Source organism: Acartia tonsa, chromosome 8 (assembly GCF_053477335.1).
Source record: "Acartia tonsa isolate MP-2025a chromosome 8, ASM5347733v1, whole genome shotgun sequence".
Taxonomy (NCBI): domain Eukaryota; kingdom Metazoa; phylum Arthropoda; class Copepoda; order Calanoida; family Acartiidae; genus Acartia; species Acartia tonsa.
The window spans coordinates 13,580,540-13,604,654 of NC_137267.1; the positions used below are offsets into that span (position 1 = coordinate 13,580,540).

Consider the following 24,115-nt stretch of genomic DNA (forward strand, 5'->3'; position numbering starts at 1 on the left):
ACGGACCAAGTAATCTTTACAATGGATGCTCAATGATATTGAGAATCTTCCCTAAAAAAATCAGCTGCCGAGAAAATCCCATTTTCCCAAGAGCGTTACGGACAGACAGACAAAGTAAATTATAGATAAGCTTCGCTAGTAAAAAAGTAAACAATTCCAAAAATCCTATATCAATGTTTATTAATTTACTCAAGTACTTACGCATCTTTCCCTGTTTCTTCACATATTAAATGATTTGCAATCGAAACTTGATAATTCTAAATTAAAAGATAGTATTATCCGATATAACGGATGCTTTAAGTGTCTTGAGTGAAGCCGACTATTCACTTTTAATTTTAGTTTAATAACTTTTTTTGGAGGGGGGGAGGGGTTGGGGTATTTCTTTTAGGATGGACGCCGTACCCTCGCCCTAAATACTTCCCTGGAACTATATGGAGCATATCAGTACAGTAGTTACTTAGCGAGATATTAAGCTACAGACAAAACATGCAAACATTCTTTTACTTTTATGCAAAGATATTTGAATGAGTAAATATGGATAGTTTAAATATCATCATGTTAAAAATGGACATACAGACTTTCTAGTACAGATTATAGAGTTGTGCCCAACTATTAGAGCAATAAGTTTAAAATCATTAGAACAAGTCTAGCATGCTGAAATGTACGTTATAGCTATCCAATACGAACGTATGGACCGACCCTAATTATAGAAAAGGATTGTTTAACTTTTTAAAGATGAACTCTTACCTTTGTTCTTTTGTTATATTTAAGCTTTAAAGGTATTTTACAAAATGCAGAGGATCTTTGCAAAATACTTAAGGAAACATCATGGATTCTATCTTCTGAAATACAAAGTTTATTATAATTTAGTAGGTTTTAGGCTATTTTGCCCTAGTTAGGCTATTTTTGCCCTTCCTTATCCCGTCGAATACAGAGCCACTAGAAGTAGAGACTAATTTTTTTATAAGCCAAAGATGTCGGAAACTGCATTTCAGAATGGGTTGTACTTCTAGGGAAGCTTTAAAATATATAATAATTGGATGGTTTTAGACTAGTTTTTGGGTCACCTACTCTGCCGTAGACAAAGCAACCAGTCAATTAATATCCCAGTAGTTTTGTAATGACAGAACGAAAATTTCAGTCTAATAATAATTTTAAAGTCACAAGTTTTACTGTTTTGATTCGAAATCCTAAAAAATCTTAAGGGTAAGATATCTCCAATAATGATAAATATCATTCCTTTTGTAGTTCAAAATTGTAAGTAAAAAATTTGTAAAGCAAATGAAAAATCAAATTGTCCATAAATCATTGAGTACAGTAAAATTTGCAGTCCAATGTCCCCTCCCCCCTTTGTATTTGTCAAAGGCCTTCTGCAGGTCAGAGATCTAATTTTAAATATTTAAAACCAGCGTTACAGACAAGGAGTCAGCAAGGAAACTGAGTTGCAGAGACCGCATTGATAAAATAAAGAAATTCACCAACCATATGTTACCAGAATGAAATAACAGGCTGGAAATTGAAAATTAAGTGGAAGCAACTTTCTTTCCTGAGGATAGGTATTGTTCTAGATTAGGTATTTATTAGATTATATTATTTTCATGTTAAAATTAAGATTTTTTGAAAAAACAAGGATGACAACATCCATAAAAGCGAAGATCTGAAATGGAAGGACAAAAAACATTAACACTTGTAGATTGTCAGAACTGAATTAGGAGAATATTAATGCATCAGTACAGACAATATTGTAAGTAAATTTGTTGCAAAACTGCATAAATAGATGACACTGTTTAAGGACATACTTACATTTTTGGACTTGTTTATAGTGATGCTTCGCTTATTTGTTATAAGAATCAGTTTTTTTTAAAAAATCTGAAGAATCGGATAATTTTAACATACAAAAATTTGTTGTCAAAAAAGTTAAAAATCGACATGTTTAAAATGGACGTACGGACATTCTGGTATTGATTATAGAGTTGCTACGCTTTCTAAATTGTACCTAACTACTACAGGAATCATCATAAAAAGTTTTGAATCGATAGGACAATTCTAACCTGTTAAATTAATGAAAAGAGCTAACTGTGACGTACGGAAGGACGGACGGACCGACCCTAATCATAGAAAAGCTTCGGCTTTAAAAATTTAAATTTGCAAAAAAGTTTCCCTCAAAGTGCTTTTTCGAGCAGAGACCACCAAGTCCCCCCCCCCCCACTTTTGGTCATATTAGATTATATTCGGTACTGGGTAAAACCGCAGGGTTAGGCACATGGAAAAAAAACTACCTCCACCCCTCTTAATTTTTTTTTTACAAACTACTTTAACAATATAAAAAATATAATCTTTAAATTCCTTTGATATATCTACAATTCTCTGTAGGCTGCGAGGCAATGAGGACGTTTCTTCTTTTCCACTACTGAATTCAATAATATAATGGTGGTAGCGCAGCTGCTTTACATTTAGGAAATGTATATTTGATTGTCTATCCGTCTGTTTGTCGAAAGCTATTATTAACTGTGCTACCTAAATGTTCTTGTAGTCTACCATTAATGAGCAAATTCATAATTTTCTTTCTCGTATTCATTCGAATCCGGTGGACAGGAACCGATTCTCGTCCATACGAAAAAACTATGTCTAGCACCGTATTATATCCAGCTTTGTACGAATATAGAAATGTACAATCATAAGATTAAAACCAGTTTTTTTAGCCCGTGTCTTCAGCACCTCGTGGCTAAAAAAAATAGTTTTAATCTTATAATAGTACATTATATATCCGCGGAAAGCTGTTTATAATACGATGCGAGAAATAACTATTTTCAACTGCTAATGGTAAAAGTAAGGTTCGGGTTTAAACTTTACGATATTTCATTTATTTTTTTTTAACATTAAACAGCTCCCTTCTAGTTTACATGTTACTAAAGGCAGATATGTAAAATGTAACCAAATGTAAAAATATGAGTAAAAAACCCCTTTATCTTCAATTTTCCATTCCCTATTATTGTCCATTTTAACAATAAAGTATTTACCTTTTTGGTTTAATTGGAGGTAATATGAATCCATTTGTGTTTTTCTTAGGTTCTAAATATCAATATTTAAATTAAAATGGTAATTATGTATGCATTTTTTAGTTATAATACATCGAATCTTAAAGAAAAATTAAAGCTATTTTTTTTCTCTACACATACACAGACAATCCTAGTAAAGTTTTTTAGTTTGTTTGTTAAGATCTCGCTAGGTAATCAATGAACCGATTGAGTTTTTGTTAGTTAGTTCATTCAAAATATTGGTTCTTGTTCTGAGTTATAAATGAATCAACACACGCATTAAAACCCATATTAGATCATACTGTCGATCAAGCTGGACCTCATTTTCTGTGTAAAGGCCGATGGTTGTCCCTCGTTCAGCTTGAATACCGATTCAATCACGGACAGCTCAGTAGAGGTTGTGACCTGACTAACAAATGCGCACCAATCGTTGACAACACACCCGGCACCGATTACGTCGGAGCCTCGGTTGGCGGTTCCGGCCACGAGAGGTACTTGCAGAAGGGAGGAAAGTTCTTCCTGGTCTGTAATAGAAGTTTTAGGATGTACGATACCACCTTGATTTGATAGTTGACAGTAAGATCCAACCAGACAGAACGTTGTCTGAATAGAAATAGAAGAATAGAAGCATATTCTGAACCCCTTTTTCGTCAAATCTAAGAAGGAACATTTCTAGCAGACAAAAGTATTGTTTACTTTCGACTCAAGCTGAGGTGGATTCTTAAAAAATTATAAACTCGCTACTCGATAGTGAGGCAAAATTGTTGTTGTGAAATATCATCCAAAAGCACATTAAAAATCTACAAAAATTAAACAAAATCATATGTTAATAACCCTTTAATATTTTATTTAATTTTTGTAAATTTTTTAATACGATTTTGGAGGATTTTTCACAAAAATAATTTTGCCTCACCAGCGAGTAGCCAGCCTAACTTGTTTTTTAAGAATCCACCTCGTTTCGAAGCTTTCAAATTTAAACGAAATTTTTGGGCAATTAATTCTGATTCCGCAAAGCTTTCTACTAAGAAAATATACTGTTTACAGCTGACTTTTAACTATGTACGAAATGAAAAAAAACATGCATTCTTAACAAGATGTGTACAAAATTTCAACCAATGAAATTAAATGTATGTACCGATGCGATTCTCCTATTGGCTCAATCAGACATTCCCTCTCTTTCTTAGTACCTTTATTGTTGTCTGCTATACTCTGTCTAAACACCTCAACCTTAAGCACATTTGCAATGATTTCTTCAGTTTATCTTTCCAGGTCTGGGTGGACAAGGGCTACGTAGTCGTTGCAGGCTACCACATTACCAAGAGCAGAAAGACGTTCTTTCTGAATTTTGACAGAATCGGGCAAATAATTTCTTATGTGTTGAAACTCCTGGTCTGAAGTAGACATAAGGACCAGAAGACCATGTCTGATACCAACACTCATTCTTCCTATGATTCTGCAGTCTGCAATGGATGCGTAAATAACAGGAATAACATCAGTCAACTCTGATTCAAACACGCTGTAAAAATTGGCAGACCCGTCGATGGCAACCAGACATTATGAATTTGTATTCTTAGCAAACACTCCAATATCATTATTGTTTTCAAAGTGTGTTCTTACAACCGCCATTTTTTATGCGTGTATAAGAGTGTTGCAGTCTCTTGTAGAAGTGAATCAAGCAATATTAGCTTGGTCGTTTTAGTTTTGCATTTTATGGTAACATTCCATAGCTGCTGGGATAATTTTAGTCCATTTTGTAATTTACAACTTTTAATCAGACAACGGATACAAAAATAAATCCAGTTTTATTTTATGAGTAGCTATGCTTGAAAAAAACACACCTTACCTTCATCATTAGAGGTAGAAGCAACAAAATTCATAAATTTAGGTTTCTTGCCCAGAGAGCCGCTAGAAGCATCGGTAATGTCAGTCGCTGATCTTTTCACGGAAGCATTCGTCTTGTTCACTTTATCTTTTGCAGCAGATGAAACTGAAACGAGAAATTGATAGGAAACAAGAAAGAATGTGAAACTTGGAACGGGCTAAAATAACGCCCCCCCCCCTCCATAATGGATGAACGAACTTACCAATAAATGACAGGGAAATTGCAACCTAAATTGACGACAATTTCTTCCATGTATGATATATTCTCAACGAGTCAACATCCATTATAACAGCTAAATCGATGATTATTTTTTTTACTAGCGGCTACTTTAAGCATTGGAGGCACTTGAGGAAAACGGGGGGAGTGGCTGGTTTGTCAACCTTCCACTTTCAAATATATATAAATATTTTTTATTTTTTTTGGGGGGGGGGGGGCTATTCTTTCCAGGAGCAGTTGTGGGATGGGAGGTTCCATCCATCAAAATAGTTATACACCTTCTCTGGGTCTGAAAGAAGCTTCACTTTAAAGGGAAACCATATCGGTTCAGCGGTTAGCAAAATCTTAACCTACACATAGACAGACAACCTGTTACTATTACAAAACGTTTAGTTTAAGTTACCTGAAACTAAAGTTCTAGTAATCCTATCATCTCCCATTTTATCATTGTATTCTTTAATCACATCACGAGCTAATTCTTGAACCTAAAACAACAAGGATGACAACATCCAAAAAGGCGAAGCCATGAAACGGTAGGACAAACTGACATTAACACTTGTATAGTGTCAGAACTGAAAAATCAGAATATGAAAGTATAAGAGTCGAAGCAAAATTGTAAGTAAAGGGGGGAGGCGAAAGTGACACTTTTTGAAACCAAAACTAAAAGTCAACAAAGGAACTCAACTAAACAAAGAGTTACAGTTCTGAGATTTTGCATGGCAGTTGCTTTATAGGGGTAAAATATGGAACTGTGAAGAAACGGCGGCGCAACCGCCAAAACCGCCGTTTCCCGCCGAATTTTTTTTTGCCTTTTCTAGGCGGTTTTCGGCGATTGCGACGCCATTTCTTCACAGTTCCATATTGTACCCCTATAAAGCAACTGCCATGCAAAATGTCAGACCTGTAACTCTTTGTTTAGTTGAGTTCCTTTAACTTTTAGTTTTAGTTTCAAAAAGTGTCACTTTCGCCCCCCCCCCCTTTGTTGAAAAACTGCTTGATACAGGAAAATGTTTATGGACATACTTACATTTTTAGGACTTGATTATAGAGTTGCTTCGCTTTTAGTATTATACTTTGTTGTCCTAGGAATCTATATACCAAAAATCAGATCAAACGGATAATTAGATCACATACAAATTTGTTGTTTAAAAAGTAGAAAAATCATCATGTTTAAAATAGATGTACGGACATTCTGGTAATGATTATGGAGTTGCTACGCTTTCTGAATCGTACCAAACTACTACAGAAATGACCATGCAAAGTTTGAAATCAATAGGACAATTCTAACATGCCTAAATTAACGATAAAAGCTATCTATCTCGGAAGGACGAACGGACCGATCAAAAGCTTTAGCACTATTTATATTAAATTGGCGGTTGCGCCACTAGCATCTAGGACCTCTGTAATTCATGTGATACATAAAAAACAGAAAAAAGGCCTGTAACCATCCCATGACCTATGTAGAGCTACACACATAAAACATAGGATAAATCTGTAGCATAGGACCTTACTCAGGTAGGGGACATTGGACTAAAAATTATACTGGTCAAGTCTCAATAGTTTTTGAACATATACTCTTATTTGTTGACGTAAAAACTTGGTTACTATTATTTGAAAGAAAGCGATAAAGATACAATAAAATATTTTTTAACCAACGAATAATTGAGAGAGCTTGTTTATATATTTGGTGACCAGTATAATTTACAACCAATTTATCGTCCATTGGCTTATCCATTTAAGAGATCTTTTGCTTCAGGCCGTATAAATTATTACTAGAAGACAAAAAAGTTTGTTGAATCAGAAATGTTAAATAATAGCAACATAAAAAGAACCAAAAATCACAAAAAAAATTTAAGAATATTTTTTCTTCTTCAATAATTATAAATTAATAAGCTACTAACCTGAACCATAGTGTCGTGGGGGTACCTACACCCCATAAATTGAATATTTCCCAATACCTGGGCCAGACAGACAACCCGTTCCTCGGGAAACCTACATAAATTCTAAATTCACAAAAAAATATATCTTTGGGTATGATCTTCTATAAATTCTATTCGCGGATTAGTTCACTATTTTTCCTTAAAGTTCCTTGTTGAACAGAGAAATTCCCTAGGTATTCCTTACGTTTTAAATAAATTGAAAATAAGTTTTGATTGTTTAGGTATTACTTTTGGTCAGGTTAAAAAGGTTATATTTGGTACAGGGTATCTCCGCAGGTTTTGGACACCACATTTTATTTTTATTAATTTTCAAAAATAAGGGAGTGGTCAGTGATCAACAAACGCTTTGAGAGAAAGCACCAATATGTTGCACTCCTTGATAACCAGGGTTGGCAAAATTCGGGATTTTTGAAGGTTTAATCTGCGGACAAGCAAAAGTCCGGACTTTTGTAAAAAAGTTAACTTAAAAAAAATAATCTTTGTAAATGTCAACGTATTGATCCAATCTTTTGTATTTAGGTATGAGAGAGGTAATAGTGAGCTGAGAGGACTTCGTGGTAGTACAAATACTCTACAATTCTCTTGAAACGTCAGTATAAAATTTAGGATTGCCTCTTAAATTATAAAATTAACTTATTGACATTAATGTTATATTATTAAGTCAAAAGATCACTGTTCCTAATTTAAGCTAAAAGTATTTGTTAGTTTCTGAATTCTTATTCTATGTTTTATAGATAAATTTCGTAGCATATTTAATAAAAAAATATGTATCTGTTAGTTTTATAATTTAAGAGGCAAGCCTAGATTTTTTAGGTACTATCGTTCATTCATTCAAGAGAATTGTAGAGTATCTGTACTACCAAGAAATCCTCTCAGCTCACTATTGCCTCTCTCATACCTAAATACATTTTTAAAATAAAAATTTTGCTTTCTAAAAATAAGTCTTTGTGTTGTTGTAAATTCTATTGTTTTTATACTGTGTTTACAGGCATTTTGATAAAAAATAAGAAGTTTATTGCGAAAAAGTAGTAATTTAGAACCTTTTTGGAGGCGAAAATAGCATTTTTTTTTCAAGGTGGACTTTTGTTAAGGATTTTTGTTGACTTTTATTGGTGGTTAAAACCGGTCAAAACCATGCGGTTTTAACTGCCCTGGACTTTTCCTGCCAACCCTGTTGATAACTAGAAGAATTTGAGCTATCTGTACACATCACTTAAAATCAGAGGCTAAACATACTCACATATGCTTTATAGACTTCATAAAATCCCTTTTAAGTTCCCAATGTGCCTCTGGCTCCGAACTATTCCTGTACTTCTCCAAGTCCCAGTCCATTTTTTCCACAGATTTTTTTTCTCTGAAATTTTATTCAACGATTTTTTAAATAAGTAACAGGTACAAGTAAAAATACTTTATTTACAACATATTAAATTAATTGGAAAAGTTTTACATCTGATTTTATAATCGAAGCTACTCTATTTTTATGTCTTTTTAAACCATCGTCATTTTTCTATGTATTAACCCTTCAAGAAGGCCCATAAGATTAGAATATTCGCTACTATTGTTTGTAATCGTCCTTACTCAACATGATGTTTTTTATTAAAATGATTATTACAATACAATAAAATAGTATTTAATTTTCTAAGGGGGGGGGGGGGACGTAATGACATCTATTCTTACTCCGTGAGCAAAATGGTCTAAATATTTAGCTAGACCCTTCAAACTTGGTATATAAGCCTAGTCCTATAGGTATTACATCTAAATGGCAAAAAAAATCCAAAAATTTTTATTTTTAGGTTATGTTAGGTAAGAAAACCCTGCGGAAATGGGGTTTTTAGGCTTTTTTGGTCTATTTTCAAGTGGAAACTTACCTGAAATCGTTTTTTCTTAGGATTTTAACTTAAATACACTGTGTCCATTCATAAGGACATTATCTAAGATGATTCAGCAAGTTGGGGACCGACCCCAGGGGGCTAGGTGGGTGGCCCTCAGGGGTCAAGTGCATTTTTCCCAATATATATGTTGTGATGCATCAAATTATAGGTTTTTTAGGTCAAGGAACTCAAATTCAGAGCTAAAAAAAGCATTAGACTAATCTGAAGCTAGCCCCAGCGGGCTAGGTTGGTGGCCCGCAGGGGTTAAGTGCATTTTTCCCATTATATATCTTGTTATATATCAAAATATAGGTTTTTTAGGTCAAGGGACTCAAATTCTGAGCGAAAATTAGCATTAGACTAACCTTAAGCTAACCCCCCCCCCCCCGAGCTAGGTTTATTTTCTGCAGGGCTTAAGAGCATTTACCTAACCTAACCTAAAAACCTATATTTTTTCAGGTTTTTTCTTGAATAAACTGTGTATTAATGAGAACTTTATTTAAGATGATCCAGCAAGTCGGGGACCGACCCCAGCGGGCTAGGTGGGTGGCCCGCAGGGGTTAAGTGCATTCTCCATAATATATTATATGTTGTGATACATAAAATTATAGGTTTTTTAGGTCAAAGAACTCAAATTCAGAGCTAAAATAATCATTAGAATAATCTGAAGCTAAACCCAGCGGGCTAGGTGGGTTGCCCGCAGGGATTTTACCTAACCTAACCTAGAAACTTACATTTAACATTTTTTTAAGGATTTTTTTCTCGAATAAACTGTCCATTCATGAGGACCTTATTTCAGATGATCCAGCAAGTCGCAGACCGACCCCAGGGGGCTAGGTGGGTGGCCTGCAGGGGTTAAGTGCATTTTCCCCAATATATATGTTGTGATACATCCAATTATAGGTTTTTTAGGTCAAAGAACTCAAATTCAGAGCTGAAATCAGCATTAGACTAATCTGAAGCTAAATCTAGCGGGCTAGGTGGGTTGCCCACAGGGTTTAAGTGCATTTTACCTAACCTAACCTAGAAACTTACATTTAATATTTTTTTCTTGGGTTTTATTCTCAAATAAATTGTCCATTCATGAGGACCTTATTTCAGATGATCCAGCAAGTCGAAGACCGACCCGAGCGGGCTAGGTGGGTGGCCCGCAGGGGTTAAATGCATTTTAAAAAAATATGTATTGTCATAATCAAATTATAGGTTTTTTAGGTCAAGAAACTCAAATTTACAGCTAATAAAAGCATCAGACTAATCTAAAGCTAGCCCCAGCGGGCTAGGTGGGTTGCCTGCAAGTCTTAAGTGCTTTTTACCTAACCTAACTTAGAACCTTACTTGTTTTATTAGGTTTTTTTAGGAAATTTAAATTTAGAGCTAATAATAGAATCAGACTAATCTGAAGCTAGCCCCTGCTAACATGTATAACAACACATAATTTGGAAAATTAACCCCTGCAGGCCACCCACTTAATCCGCAGGGGTTAGCCTTAGGTCAGTCTAATGCAAATAGCTCTGAATTTGAGTTTCTTGACCTAAAAAACCTATAATTGTATATAAGGGGGAGGGGGGGTTTGATGCAACCATCTTGTAATCAATGTATAAATGGCACTTAGAATTCGAATTTTGATCTGAAATTTTGCATGAGTAATCCTTGGTAGGTCTATTTTCCCTAAATCGAACAAAAATAACGGCTAACAGCTCAGCCGTTAAGCTTTTTTTTTGGCTATTTTTAGGGCAAATCTGTCATAAATTACTTAGAAATCAACTTTTTAAAAACATAGGGTAAGGGGGGGGAAATTTCGGTATTTTTTCGTTTTTTTTGAAAAAAAATGGGGTAAATATTAATATTTTCAAATGAAACCAAGACCGGTAGAAAGCTTATGGAAAGGACTATCAGGTCCTAAAAGGACGTTATCCTAGGACTTTTAGAAGTTTGCCGAAATTGACTGCAAAAAAGTTACCGAAAATTCCCCACCAGTGGGGGAATTTTCGGTATTTTTTTTCAACCTAAAAAAAATCGATGAAAATCGGCCAAACGGCCAGTCGAACATAAATAATCATATATAGTATAGGTTATAGGAATTATCCACAAAAAGTTTCATAATGATCGGACTATTCCTTCTATGTTAAAAATGAATTTTTTTGAAAGACGCGAATTTTCGATTTTTTTTTTTCAAAAATTTTTTAAAAAAAAACTTAAAATTAATATAAGAAAAAACGTATTTTATTACTTTTTAGGCCTGATCCTAAAAAAGCTCACATTGAACTATAGATTTAGCCCAAAAAACATGAAAATTGATTAAAAATTGACCTCAAAAATTGAATTTGAAGCAAAAGTGTCATCTTTGCAAAAAATCTTGACTACAATTTAACCTTAAAAAAATCGATGAAGAAAGGCCAAACGACCAAACAAGCGTAATAAATCATAATTAGTATAGGTTATTGGGATTAACCACAAAAAAAATTCATAAAGATCGGACTATTCCTCCTATGTCAAAAATATTTTTTTTCAAAGGACCAGAAATTTTGATTTTTTCCTCGCAAAAATTTGCTTCAAAAAATAAAATTAATTTTTTTTTGTTTTTTATCTGTTCTATTCATTTTTAGGCCTAATTCTTAAAAAGTCCATATGGAATAATAGATTTGACAAAAGAAAACATGGAAACATGACCTTAAAAGTTGAATTTTAATTTCTTTTGAAATTACCGAAATTTCCCCTGGCGCCAACTTTGGTCATTTTTGAAAAAAATATTACCCCGATTTTTAAGCTCTCAACAGATTTGGAAAGAGCGGGCAATTCTTTGTTCAAAAGGTTTTTACGGATCAGCTCTAGGTCTTACCAATTTTTGTGTACGTCGATCTTTACACACCTACTAAAAAATTTTTGAAAAAAAAAAAATTTTCGTCCGACTTTGAGACCCAATAAGTACCCTTAATATTCATCTCACAAAAAATTCATTTCATACTTTTTTATAGGCAATTTAATAAGGAACAAATTTGCTTTTATGTTTTTTTCTGTCATTTGAAAGGAACATGGAGAAAAAGGTCATTTAATGCAGGTAGGTCGAAATTACCGAAAATAGCCCCTTACCGAAACTTCCCCCGCCTTACCCTATTTTTGCTTTAAATCGTGTGAAATGATAGGGTAAGGGGGGGGAAGTTTCGGTAAGGGGCTATTCTCGGTAATTTCGACCTACCTTCATTAAATGACCTTTTTCTCCATGTTCCGTTCAAATGACAGAAAAAAACATAAAAGCAAATTTGTTCCTTATTAAATTGCCTACAAAAAAGTATAAAATGAATTTTTTGTGAGATGAATATTAAGGGTACTTATTGGGTCTCAAAGTCGGACGAAAATTTTTTTTTTCCAAAATTTTTTAGTAGGTGTGTAAAGATCGACCTACACAAAAATTGGTAAGACCTAAGGCTGATCTGAAAAACTTTTTGAACTAGAAATTGCCCGCTTTTTCCAAATCCGTTGAGAGCTTTAAAATCGGGTTAATATTTTTTTCAAAAATGACCAAAGTTGGCGCCGGGGGAAAAATCGGTAATTTCAAAAGAAATTAAAATTCAACTTTTAAGGTCATGTTTTCATGTTTTCTTTTGTCAAATCTATTATTCCATATGGACTTTTTAAGAATTAGGCCTAAAAATGAATAGAACAGATAAAAAACAAAAAAAAAATTAATTTTATTTTTTTAATCAAAATTTTGCGAGGAAAAAATCAATATTTCTGGTCCTTTGAAAAAAAAATATTTTTGACATAGGAGGAATAGTCCGATCTTTATGAATTTTTTTGTGGTTAATCCCAATCACCTATACTAATTATGATTTATTACGCTTGTTTGGTCGTTTGGCCTTTTTTCATCGATTTTTTTAAGGTTAAAATGTAGTCAAGATTTTTTGCAAAGATGACACTTTTGCTTCAAATTCAATTTTTGAGGTCAATTTTTAATCAATTTTCATGTTTTTTGGGCTAAATCTATAGTTCAATGTGAGCTTTTTTAGGATCAGGCCTAAAAAGTAATAAAATACGTTTTTTCTTATATTAATTTTAAGTTTTTTTTAAAAAAATTTTTGAAAAAAAAAAATCGAAAATTCGCGTCTTTCAAAAAAATTCATTTTTAACATAGAAGGAATAGTCCGATCATTATGAAACTTTTTGTGGATAATCCCTATAACCTATACTAATTATGATTATTTATGTTCGACTGGCCGTTTGGCCGTTTTTCATCGATTTTTTTTAGGTTGAAAAAAATTACCGATATTTCCCCCGGTGGTGGGGAAATATCGGTAACTTTTTTGCGGTCGATTTCGGCCAACTTCTAAAAGTCCTAGGATAATGTCCTTTTAGGACCTGATAGTCCTTTCCGTAAGCTTTCTACTGGTCTTGGTTTCATTTGAAAATATTAATATTTACCCCATTTTTTTTCAAAAAAACCGAAAAAAAACCCGAAATTTCCCCCCCCTTACCCTACAAAATACATTTTTTTAGATTTCTAGTAGCAGCAACTACCGGCTAGAATTGTTTGAAAACGTTTTGGAGCAGCAAAGAGTATTATGAGGAGATAGGTTTCGTGATAGATTTACATTGAAAATAGCCGAAAAATGGCTAATGGCTGAGCAGCCAGCCATTAGCCATTACTTTTCCAACTTTTTGTTCGATTTAGGGAAAATAGACCTACCAAGGATTACTCATGCAAAATTTTAGATCGAAATTCGAATTCTAAGTGCCATTGATCTCTGGTACAGACCTAAGGAAGCAGCCAGGTTCCTGAACCTGGCAACAGAAGTAAATGATGATAACGGATGAGAAGAAGTTGGCTACAAACAACAACAACAAGGGATGAAAATTGGAAAAGACACGCCCCTTTCGCATGCTTAGGCTTATAAGTAAGGAATGATTCATTGTGATTGTGGAGCATTATTAAAGTTAGTGTAAAAAAGTGTAGAGCTCAGGCAGTCCAACTATTTGGAGACCATCATTTTATATGTCCAAAGGACCATAGAAATGACGACAAAGCAATAAAAAAATCTGAATTGGTGGAAGAAGTTCTATATATACCTATGCCTTTTATTCTAAAAAATAAAATAAAAAATAAATAACAAAATGAGCTTCCCCCTCTCCCCCATAAAAGAGTTACAGCTCCAAAATTCTGCACAGCAGTTGCTGTTATGATGAACACTATGGAACTGTGAAGAAACGGCGGCGGAACCGCCGCTCCCGCCAAAAACCGCCGTTTCCCGCCGAATTTTTTTTGCCTTTTCTCGCCATAATAGACAATTTACAATCATCTGAGATAAACTTTTTTTCCATAAAAATTTCGCTTATATTTTCACTTGAAACGAGTGTAAGATTGACATGTTTGAAATATTACGAGTGTCACGTGAAAATATAAGGGAAATTTTTATGAGAAAAAAAGTTTATCTCAGATGATTAAAAACTGTCTAATTTGGCAAAAAAGGCAAAAAAATTCAGCAGGAAACGGCGGTTTTCGGCGAGAGCGGCGGTTCCGCCGCCGTTTCTTCACAGTTCCATATTCTTCTCCACAAAAGCAACTACTATGCCGAATTTTAGAGTTAAGACTCTTTTATGGGCTGAGATCATGCACATTTAACCGTGGTTTTAAAAAGTGGCACATCCGCCCCCCCCCCCTTTTTCAGCCCTCATATAAGAATTCAATAATTAATTTATTAAATTACACTAGCTAGAAGCAAAATAATAAGCTTATTTTCGGCACAAAGTTAGAATGCTAGTAGCTGATTAAATTTTTACAATAAAGATACCCCTTATCATGGTCAACTTTAAAGATCCAGCTCAGAATTATAATTTCCAGTTTTTTTTATTGTTCTCTGTTTTACAATACTTATTACAATATTAATTACAATATCATTGCATAATTCTGTTGAACTCTTCTCTTAAATTATTCGGAGGCTTCAAAATATATTTTTCTGTTTCTCCTCCGTTATAAATAAGTTCTTCTAACAATCTAAAATATGTTTTATCAATAAATATTAGTAGCAAAGGTAGTCTATAAATAACTTTTTCCTTCCGTCCGTTTGTGACACTAATTGGGGAAGTGTAATTTTCTCAGTTACTATTTTAGACAGATTAACAGCTGGAGTTTTTAAAGAAGATTCCTTGTACCAAAAAGCCCCAAGTTTGTAAATATTTTTGGCTCGTCAGAAAAGAAGACAAAAAAATATCAACAACATGATCTCAAATGATCCTAAATGGTTCAGCGAGAAATGAGAAAAAAAATATTGGCGGCGGCGGAAAACGTCGGTGTTCCTGCCACCGTTTTTATGTAAATCTCTTGGAGGGTGTCCCATAGAGTAGTGGTTAGCGCACTACGCTGTGGTTGGGAAAATCCGAGTTCAAGTCCCCTCATAGATATAGCACTTGGATGACAAATGCTGTTGCAATTTGTCAGAATATAATAACGCAACCTTCCCTGTGATGCCCTCAGGTTGTAAGGAGGGAGATTTGTAGGAAGTTAGGATCCTACCTATCAAGCAACTGTAATCGTGCTTTCCCTTGTCCATGCTCCTCATTCATATGAGAGTGCCATTAATTAGGGTGGCTTAATATGGAATACCTGCCAAAACTCTAGGCCAGTGTGATGTTATAATTAAGTAGCTTCCATGAGAATTGCGGGTCAGCTTGTAATGTAACATAGAATACAATCAGCCGTGCGCGAAGCTTACCAATCTAAGATTGGTCAAAGGATTCTCACCTCCAATCTCCTAGTGCATCTGTATCCTAACTTCAGAGAATCAAGGCTACATACATACATACATGTAAATCTCTTTTACTCACCCATCAAAAAAGATTTTGTTTCAATATCCAAAAATGAAAATCACCGAATTTCAGATTTACTGCTTTAATAAACAATGCTACAATGAAAAAGCAATTACTTACGTTTTTGGATCAAACTTTTTGCTAATAGTTAAATGTCTATCGTCTCCTTTTCCAAAACTTTTGCTTTTTAATCCATATCTAAAATAAAATCAGTTTTATACCTATCTTTCTGAAGATCGCAAAAGCATGAAACTTTCAGTTAAAGATAGACAAAATTAAAGTAAAAAATCGTTGTTTTACAATAAAATAAATTAGAATTCAAATATCTGATTAAACAAAACACAAACTGTTTTAAAGGTATACTACCCCCCCCCCCTCGCCTCTCCAGTTCCAGCTAATTCAGTGATATTTTGGATCAGACTTTTTAAAAAATCATACAAGTGTACGTTTATTTGTATTATTGCATACTAAATTATTCTACCAATATTTTTAAATCTGCAATTATGTCTTTTATTCTTATTTGTATTAGGAGGAAGAAATAAGCGTGGATTAAATTTATGGCTTTCTCTTTTCCTGGAGTTTATAGACAGCATTTACACCTGTTTCGGGACCAATGCATTTCTCTACAGTATATCTTTTGTGTTACTTGGTCTGATTTTGGAGTCCAATCCTTTCTGAAGCAAAATTTTATTTACCTTCTGGCGAGTTTATGCATTTCTGCCCGTTGTTCATTGTCAAATCCAGTTGTAAACACTAAATCATTACTACCACTAGTACCCATATATTCCTAGAATATTAGTATATATGTAGGTAATACTATATTTCTAGTGTTCATTATAATATCTAGTTGTAAACACTAAATCATTACTACCACTAGTACCCATATATTCCTAGAATATTAGTATATATGTAGGTAATATTATATTTATAGTATTAATAATAATATCTAGTTGTAAACACTAAATCATTACTACCACTAGTACCCATATATTCCTAGAATATTAGTATATATTAGGGTTGGGCCGGATATTTTTTTGGCCGGATACCGGATATCCGGCTGATTTCAAATGCCGGATATCCGGCCAACGCCAGATATCCGGCAAATATCCGGTTATCCGGCCAAATTACCGGATATCCGGCCGGATAACCGGCAAATTACTGCATATTAAATATTTCGTGGCAACGCACCTTAAGGGCCGATTTGTCGTATTTTTAAAATTGCTTTTAATAGGTTATTTTAGGTTAGGTTAGGTTATATATTGGTTAGGTGATTGCCCCGCAGGGTTAGGCAATTGGCCCCGCAAGGTTAGAGCCCCCCGCAGGGGCTAGAAATAGGAGGAAAGCTACTGTGAAAATACGAATAATCGCTCCTTAAGGGGCGATGCCATGAAAGGGACTATACCTGCAAAAAAAATTTCTTCATAAACTGGTGTTTTATTATATAAAATTAAGGTCAAAACTTAAAAATTAAGTAACTATCATATGATCTTTCTTCTTAGCAATTAATCTAATGAACTATTACTACCCTCAATCTGTAGTATTAACCCCTAACGGTTGGAGGATGGGCGGGGAGGTGGCGTTAAATGCCTGCCCCCCCCTCTGTTTTTTTCTATCCCATTTTCTGTGTATAGAGGTAGAGGGCTATAACTTAGTGACTTTCGAAATATGGGTATGACACATAACTGAGAGTTGAAATTTTTTTAATACCTCCTTCCTGACGGGCACAGGATGCCAGCAAACCTGGTAAGGTCATTCAGGTAAAAAGTAAAAATATTTTTTTTACTTAAACAAAGCATTTCATGTTATCTAATACTAAAATATCCTATATTCGTACATCCTTATATGAAATATATATCAAATATATATAATCCTGCAAGACCTGAACCTCCAGGTCTCCAGAAATCTTTAAACGGTTCCTGTGACCGCAAATTTTTACTTGAAGATTTCAAATTTTAAACTTAGGCTTTTTTATATATCTTCATGACATATTACAATTTCATAAAATCCGTTGCCGTTTACCTGCCAACCGTCGGTTTGCGGCTGGCAGCTGCCAAGTACTGCTGCCACCGCCAAAATTTATGTTTTGTGATTTGTAATATAAAATTTACATAAAGATAAACATATTCAGAAAAAATTGTTCTTCTAGCTTTAATAATAAGAAAATTACAGCCATTTAAGATTTTAAAAAATATAAAAGATTATATTGCCGGATATCCGGCCGGATAGTTTCAATATCCGGTATCCGGCCGGATATTGAAAATGGCCGGATATCCGGACACACCGGATATCCGGCCCAACCCTAGTATATATGTAGGTAATACTATATTTCTAGTGTTAATTATAATATCTAGTTGTAAACACTAAATCATTACTACCACTAGTACCCATATATTCCTAGAATATTAGTATACATGTAGGTAATATTATATTTCTAGTGTTTATTATAATAACTACTTGTAACTCTAAATCATTACTGCCACTAGTACCCATATATTCCTAGGATATTAGTATTTATGTAGGTCATATTTTATTTCTAGTGTTTATTATAATATCTAGTTGTAAACACTAAATCTTTACTGCCACTAGTACCCATATATTTATAGAATATTAGTATATATGTAGGTAATATTATATTTCTAGTGTTTATTATAATATATAGTTGTAAACACTAAATCATTACTGCCACTAGTACCCATATTTTAATAGAATATTAGTATTTATATGTAGGTAATATTATATTTCTAGTGTTTATTATAATATCTATTTGTAAACACTAAATCATTACTACCACTAGTACCTATATATTCCTAGAATATTAGTATATATATATTTCTAGTGTTTATTATAATATATAGTTGTAAACACTAAATCATTACTCCCACTAGTACTCATATATTCCTAGAATATTAGAATATTTATGTAGGTAATATTATATTTATAGAGTTCATTATAATATCTAGTTGTAAACACTAAATCATTACTGTTACTAGTACTCTTATATTAATAGAATATTAGTATATATGTATATGTAGGTAATATATTTCTAGTGTTCATTATAATATCTAGTTGTAAACACTAAATCATTACTGCCACTAGAGCTCATATACTAATAGAATATTAGTATATATATGTAGTTAATATTTTCATATTTAGTATCTACATACCTTAATTATCTTTTCAATCTTCTGTTTAAATACTTTTCCCGCTCCAAGTTGGCTATCTTTGAAACCAAGTCCTTGTCTAAAATAAAAAGCTTTAATGAAAAATTTAATCTATAGAGATTATCAAAAATAGTGCAGCTTGAGTGTGGCTTAATGACTTAACAACGGCTTTAGTTGGTCCAAAAATAGACAGGTAGCTAATTTGGCTAGTTAAAGGCAAAAACTATAGGACAAGATGATTTTGTAATTAAGTAGCTTCCATGAGAATTGTAGGACAGATTTAATGGAATATAGAATATACATAGCTGTGTGCGAAGCTTACTGATATAAGATTTGCCAAGAAATATAAAACATGTAAAAATGCTTACTTCCCAAAGATAGATTCTGCAGTGATGGGTTCAGCAATACCAGCACCCTCTTTACCCAGCCCACCTCCACTCCAGCCCATCATACTTAATAACTTGTGACCAATATTCGAGTCTCCTAGTTTCTCCTGATTCTTGCCAACCTAAATTATTTAAGTTTTTGTTCAATGTGATCAGAATTGAAATACCTCGTAAAAAAAGGACTAATAATATTCTTTGGCCGTTTGACGTCATATTCTCATCTAATATGACGTTATTTGGAAAGTTAAGCCAAAACATTTTCAGTTGTCTACTTTAAAAAAAAAACGTTTGGATACTAGAGGTTTTAAGTAAATAAATATAATATCATAGTTAAAAAAAACTTTGGGTACCACTATTATTTATTACAGCATGACCCCTCCCTCCCTCGAATAAAAAATTATTTACCGTTGTGTTATCTTGGACATCTATTATATCCACATGAGCTCCATCAGAGGTAAATTTATTCTTGAGGGAAATCTTATAACAATATTCTGATAATATGTCAAGGGCCATGTCACACGCCCGCATTCTAGCTTCTGACCTTAACATTATACTTAAATTTAGGTCAATCTTAAAAGTTCATTCTTGCATAGTTTGTAAAAAAATCTGCAAAAATCTAAGATTATTAACAATGATCAGTAACAAAATTTAAATTGTATTTTTAAAAGGTTATGGGTGCAATCCTTAAAAATTTACCTATTTGTCCTATCATTTACTTAATTTAAAATTAATTTATTATTGTATAATAATTCGAGAATTCGACCATCTACATTCAATTTTGATTATAAAAAATACCAAAAAAGTTACATGGGGCGATATCTGTTGGGAAAACTAAGTAAAAGTTACTATCCTCCAAGACAGTTAGAACCTTTCCTGGACCTGTAAAGGATTGTAAAAGACCATATCCGTTCAGCAATTAGCAAGATCCTTCACAACAAACACGCACACGCGCAGACCGACAGACATACTATTATCTTTATATAAGAATTTGCTAAATAACTCACTCATTTCCCCCTGTTTCTTCACATATAAAATAATTCGCAATCCAAACTTGATAAATCTAAATCAAAAGATTTTAACTGGTAGCTTTGCCTCAAGAGGCCTTTTGGGACACTTTAGTGAAAATAGGTAAGCCGAACCTCCACTTTCCAAAATAGTTTAAGTTTTTAACAATTTCTTGGGGGGATGTGTCATTTTTAAAGATTAATTCTATTGGTTGGATTGGCTTACCCTCCCCCTAAATAGTTAAAAATTTCCCTAACACTATATGGAGACAGACCCTAATAACAGAAAAGCTTTATTTTTAAAATTAAACTCTAACCTTTGTAATATTGTTATATTGAAACTTTAAAGGTATTTTACAAAATGCGGAGGATCTTTGCAAAATACAGAAGGCAACATCAGTGGGTATATATTCTGAAATACAAAGTTTGTAAGAATTTAGTAGGTTTTAGTCTATTTTGCCCTAGTTAGGCTATTTTTGTCCTTCCTTATCCCGTCGAATACAGAGCCTCTAGAGGTAGAAAGATATTTTTGTTTGAATCCAAAGATGTCAGAAATAGCTGGTGAGAATGGGCTGTACTAAATATATTTGGTGGTTTTAGGCTGTAGTTACTTCACCTACCCTCCCGTAGAGGCAAGGGACAAAGCAAATAGTCAATAAATATCCCGGTTTTTTAATGACAGGACGAATTAAAATATTTAAGCTCAATAATAATTTTAAATTCGTGAGTTTTACTGTTTTGATACTGAAATGCTCAAAAATTTAAAGGTAGAAATAAGAATAAACTGGTATTACAGAGACATACAGACAGTAAGGAAGCTGAGTTGCATAGAACACATTAATAAAATAAAAAAATGCACTAACCTAATGTTACCAGAATGAAATAACATGCTGGAAATCTAATATTAAATGGAAGCAACTTTCTTTCCCGAGGATAGGTATTATTCTATAGTATACATTAGTTTATATTTTTTTTCATGTTAAAATTAAGATTTTTTAAATAAAAAACTTTGATTTGCATAATGGTTTCCCTCAAAGTGCTTTGTCGAGCAGAGACCACCAAGTCCCCCTCCCACTTTTGGTCATATAAGGTTATATTCGGTACTGGGTAAAACCGCAGGGTAAGGCTCATGGAAAAAAAACTACCTCCACCCCTCTTTATTTTTTTTACAAACTAATTTAACAAAATAAAAAATATAATCTTTAAATTCCTTTGATTTATCTACAATTCTCTGTAGGCTAGGAGGCAATGAGGGCGTTTCTTCTTTTTCACTACTGAATTCAATAATATAATGGTGATAGCTCAGATAATCTATAAGATGTGAATGTCTTTACGTTCATCCGTCTTTTTCACAAAGTACCTACTGTAGCTTTAATTTTTTTTAGTATTTTTACTTACAGACACAGATTAAATTACCTACATTTTCTTAATTTTTCCAATTTCCTTTTCTTTTGAAATGGCAGTTTACTGTTCTTTTTTTTCTCAAAGCTATTATTATCTTCCTATGCTGAGCTACTTATGCACAGAAATGTTCTTGTAGGCTACTATTAATGAGAAGAATAATAAATTTCTTTTTCAGATTTAAACTTTAAGATATTACATTTGATTTTTAAAAAAATTAAACAGCTCACTTGGAAACAAAAATTTCACTAATTTACTAAAGGCAGAATACCAAATGTAAAAAAAATGAGTGAAAAGTACCTTTATCTTCAATTGTCCATCCATTCCCTATTATTGTCCATTTTAACAATAAAGTATTTACCTTTTTGGGTTAATTGGAGGTAATATAAATCCATCAGTGTTTTTCTTGGGTTCTAAAAATTAAAATGGTAATTAAGTAAAAGTATGAAACTTTTAGTCAAAATACAAAGAGGCTTAAAGTAACACTAACATTCAAAGATTTTTTTACACAGAAATAAACAAATTACCTATTAATCCTATTATATAAAGTAATACAGTTTTTTGCTTTCTATGTATGTTAAAATCTCGCTAATCAATGAACCGATTGAGTTATACATTTTATGGTAACTTTCCATAGCTGCTGGGATAATTTTGGTCCATTTTGTATTTAAATTACAACTTTAATCAGACAACAAATACAAAAAAAACAAGTTTTATTTTATGAGTAGCTATGCTTGAAAAAAACACCTTACCTTCATCATTAGATGTAGAAGCAACAAAATTCATAAATTTAGGTTTCTTGCCCAGAGAGCCGCTAGAAGCATCGGTAATGTCAGACGCTGATCTTTTCACGGAAGCATTAGTTTTGTTCACTTTATCCTTGGCAGCAGATGATACTGAAACGAGAAATTGAAAGGAAACAAGAAATAAGGTGAAACTTGGAGCGGGCTAAAATAACGCCCCCCCCCAATAATGGATGAAGGAACCTACCAATAAATGACAGGGAAATTGCAACCTAACTTATCGACAATTTCTTCCATAAATGATGTATTATCAACGAGTCAATATCCATTATAACAGCTAAATCAATGATTAATTTATTCTTTACTAGCGGCTACTTACTTTCCTAGCATTGGAGTTATCTATCTACTCTGGATCTATAAAAAGATTCACTGTAATGAAGAACCATATCGGTACAGCGGTTAGCAAAATCAGACACAGACAGACATCCTGTTACTTTTACATAATGTTTAGTTATATTTACCTGAAACTAAAGTTCTGGTAATCCTATCATCCCCCATTTTATGATTGTATTCTTTAATTACATCTCTAGCTAATTCTTGAACCTAAAAAATGGGGTTGTGCTAATCAAAACAGAGAGAGAGAGGGGGCAATGGGCTGTTTATTACACTAGTCCCAAAAGTTTTTATATATTACATTTTGGAGATATTTGATGGGTTGGTTTATTAGGTTAAGTGTTCAAGCGTTTCAACCACTAATTTTAAACTACAGAAGCGGTAATCTTGTATATCATTATTTGAAATGTACATCAATTTATCGGCCAATGTCTTATCCGTTTAAATCCCTGTAATCAAAAGTTCTAGCACTAAAGCAAGGGTGGTTATTTATCAATATATCATTCATCGTCTTATACTTTCTTCATGAATTCAGTTTTTCAGGCAATATTCAATCTTAAATTACTAGACTAAAGGATTTGTTGAACCAGATATAATCCATAAGGAAAACATAAAAAGAACAAAAAATCATAAATAATAAAGCTGACCTGAACCATAGTATCATGGGGGTACCTGCACCCCATGAATTGAATATTTCCTAATACTTGGGCCAGACAGACTACCCGTTCCTCGGGAAACCTGCAAAAATTAAACTTTCACCAAAAATACTAAAAATATCTATATGATCTTCTATAAATTCTATTCGCGGAGTAGTTCAATGTTTTTCCTTAGTTTTTGAGCAGAAAAACTCCTCTAATTTTTTTAATAAAAGCAAAAAAAGAGGATCTGGGCAGTTTTCAATTTGTTTGTTTTTTACTTTAAGTCAGGTAAGGTAAGGTGTATACTGGAGTGGGTACCACCGCAGGCTTTGGACACTACATTTTATTTTTTCTTATTATCAAAAATAAGGGAGGGGTAAGTGCTCATTGGACACTTTGAGGGAAAGCACCAACATGTTTCACTTCTTGAAAACAATAAGAACTGGAGCTATCTGTAAACAACACTTAAAATCAAAGGCTAAACAAACATACTCACATATGCTTTATAGACTTCATAAAATCCCTTTTAAGTTCCCAATGCGCCTCTGGCTCCGAACTATTCCTGTACTTCTCCAAGTCCCAGTCCATTTTTTGACAGATTTTTTTTCTCTGAAATTTTATTCAACGATTTTTTAAATAAG

At 33.2% G+C, this 24,115-nt stretch overlaps 3 protein-coding genes and 1 pseudogene across 4 annotated transcripts in view; all 4 read right to left on the bottom strand.

Moving 5' to 3' along the window:
- LOC145326043 (ubiquitin carboxyl-terminal hydrolase 8-like) overlaps window positions 1–4,724 on the bottom strand; it is a 236,124-nt gene extending 231,400 nt beyond the window's left edge. Inside the window, exon 1 of the mRNA XM_080169139.1 lies at window positions 4,693–4,724. The gene's annotated coding sequence lies outside the window, so the exon portion shown is untranslated. The remainder of the gene's footprint in view (window positions 1–4,692) is intronic.
- Window positions 1–10,486, bottom strand: part of LOC145326045 (NF-kappa-B-repressing factor-like) — a 32,534-nt gene extending 22,048 nt beyond the window's left edge. The window contains exons 1-9 of one of the 2 annotated variants that reach the window (XM_080169141.1): window positions 8,317–10,485; window positions 7,038–7,128; window positions 5,540–5,621; window positions 4,882–5,025; window positions 3,021–3,072; window positions 2,347–2,410; window positions 1,483–1,564; window positions 748–842; window positions 202–257 (exon numbers count right to left, since the gene is read on the bottom strand). In XM_080169141.1, the coding sequence (XP_080025267.1) occupies window positions 202–257; window positions 748–842; window positions 1,483–1,564; window positions 2,347–2,410; window positions 3,021–3,072; window positions 4,882–5,025; window positions 5,540–5,621; window positions 7,038–7,128; window positions 8,317–8,408 (758 nt within the window). In that variant the 5' untranslated portion in view covers window positions 8,409–10,485. Of the gene's footprint in view, window positions 1–201; window positions 258–747; window positions 843–1,482; window positions 1,565–2,346; window positions 2,411–3,020; window positions 3,073–4,881; window positions 5,026–5,539; window positions 5,622–7,037; window positions 7,129–8,316 lie in introns of both variants that reach the window. The other variant, XM_080169142.1, reaches the window with a different exon arrangement.
- LOC145326057 (eukaryotic translation initiation factor 6-like) lies at window positions 3,265–4,693 on the bottom strand (annotated as a pseudogene).
- Window positions 10,487–14,770: 4,284 nt separating the features above from the next.
- Window positions 14,771–24,080, bottom strand: LOC145326046 (NF-kappa-B-repressing factor-like). The gene is made up of 15 exons (XM_080169143.1): window positions 23,971–24,080; window positions 23,484–23,574; window positions 22,965–23,046; window positions 22,453–22,596; window positions 22,062–22,113; window positions 21,510–21,573; window positions 21,163–21,244; window positions 20,617–20,711; window positions 20,300–20,355; window positions 19,701–19,836; window positions 19,278–19,417; window positions 18,913–18,988; window positions 16,444–16,535; window positions 15,869–15,946; window positions 14,771–14,936 (listed from the first exon to the last, which is right to left on the bottom strand). Exons 1-15 carry the CDS (start codon window positions 24,060–24,062, stop codon window positions 14,837–14,839), a joined length of 1,380 nt encoding a protein of 459 aa, XP_080025269.1. The 5' UTR covers window positions 24,063–24,080; the 3' UTR covers window positions 14,771–14,836.
- Window positions 24,081–24,115: the final 35 nt, after the last annotated feature.

Excerpts from the sequence above, each read along its gene's own strand:
- LOC145326046 (XM_080169143.1), bottom strand. The coding sequence starts at position 24,062 with ATGGACTGGGACTTGGAGAAGTACAGGAATAGTTCGGAGCCAGAGGCG. Across the intron at positions 19,837-20,299 it reads GAAGAAACAGGGGGAAATGA|GTCAGAAGCTAGAATGCGGG; the intron begins GTGAGTTATTTA and ends TATAATGTTAAG. Across the intron at positions 16,536-18,912 it reads AGATTGAAAAGATAATTAAG|GAATATATGGGTACTAGTGG; the intron begins GTATGTAGATAC and ends CTAATATTCTAG.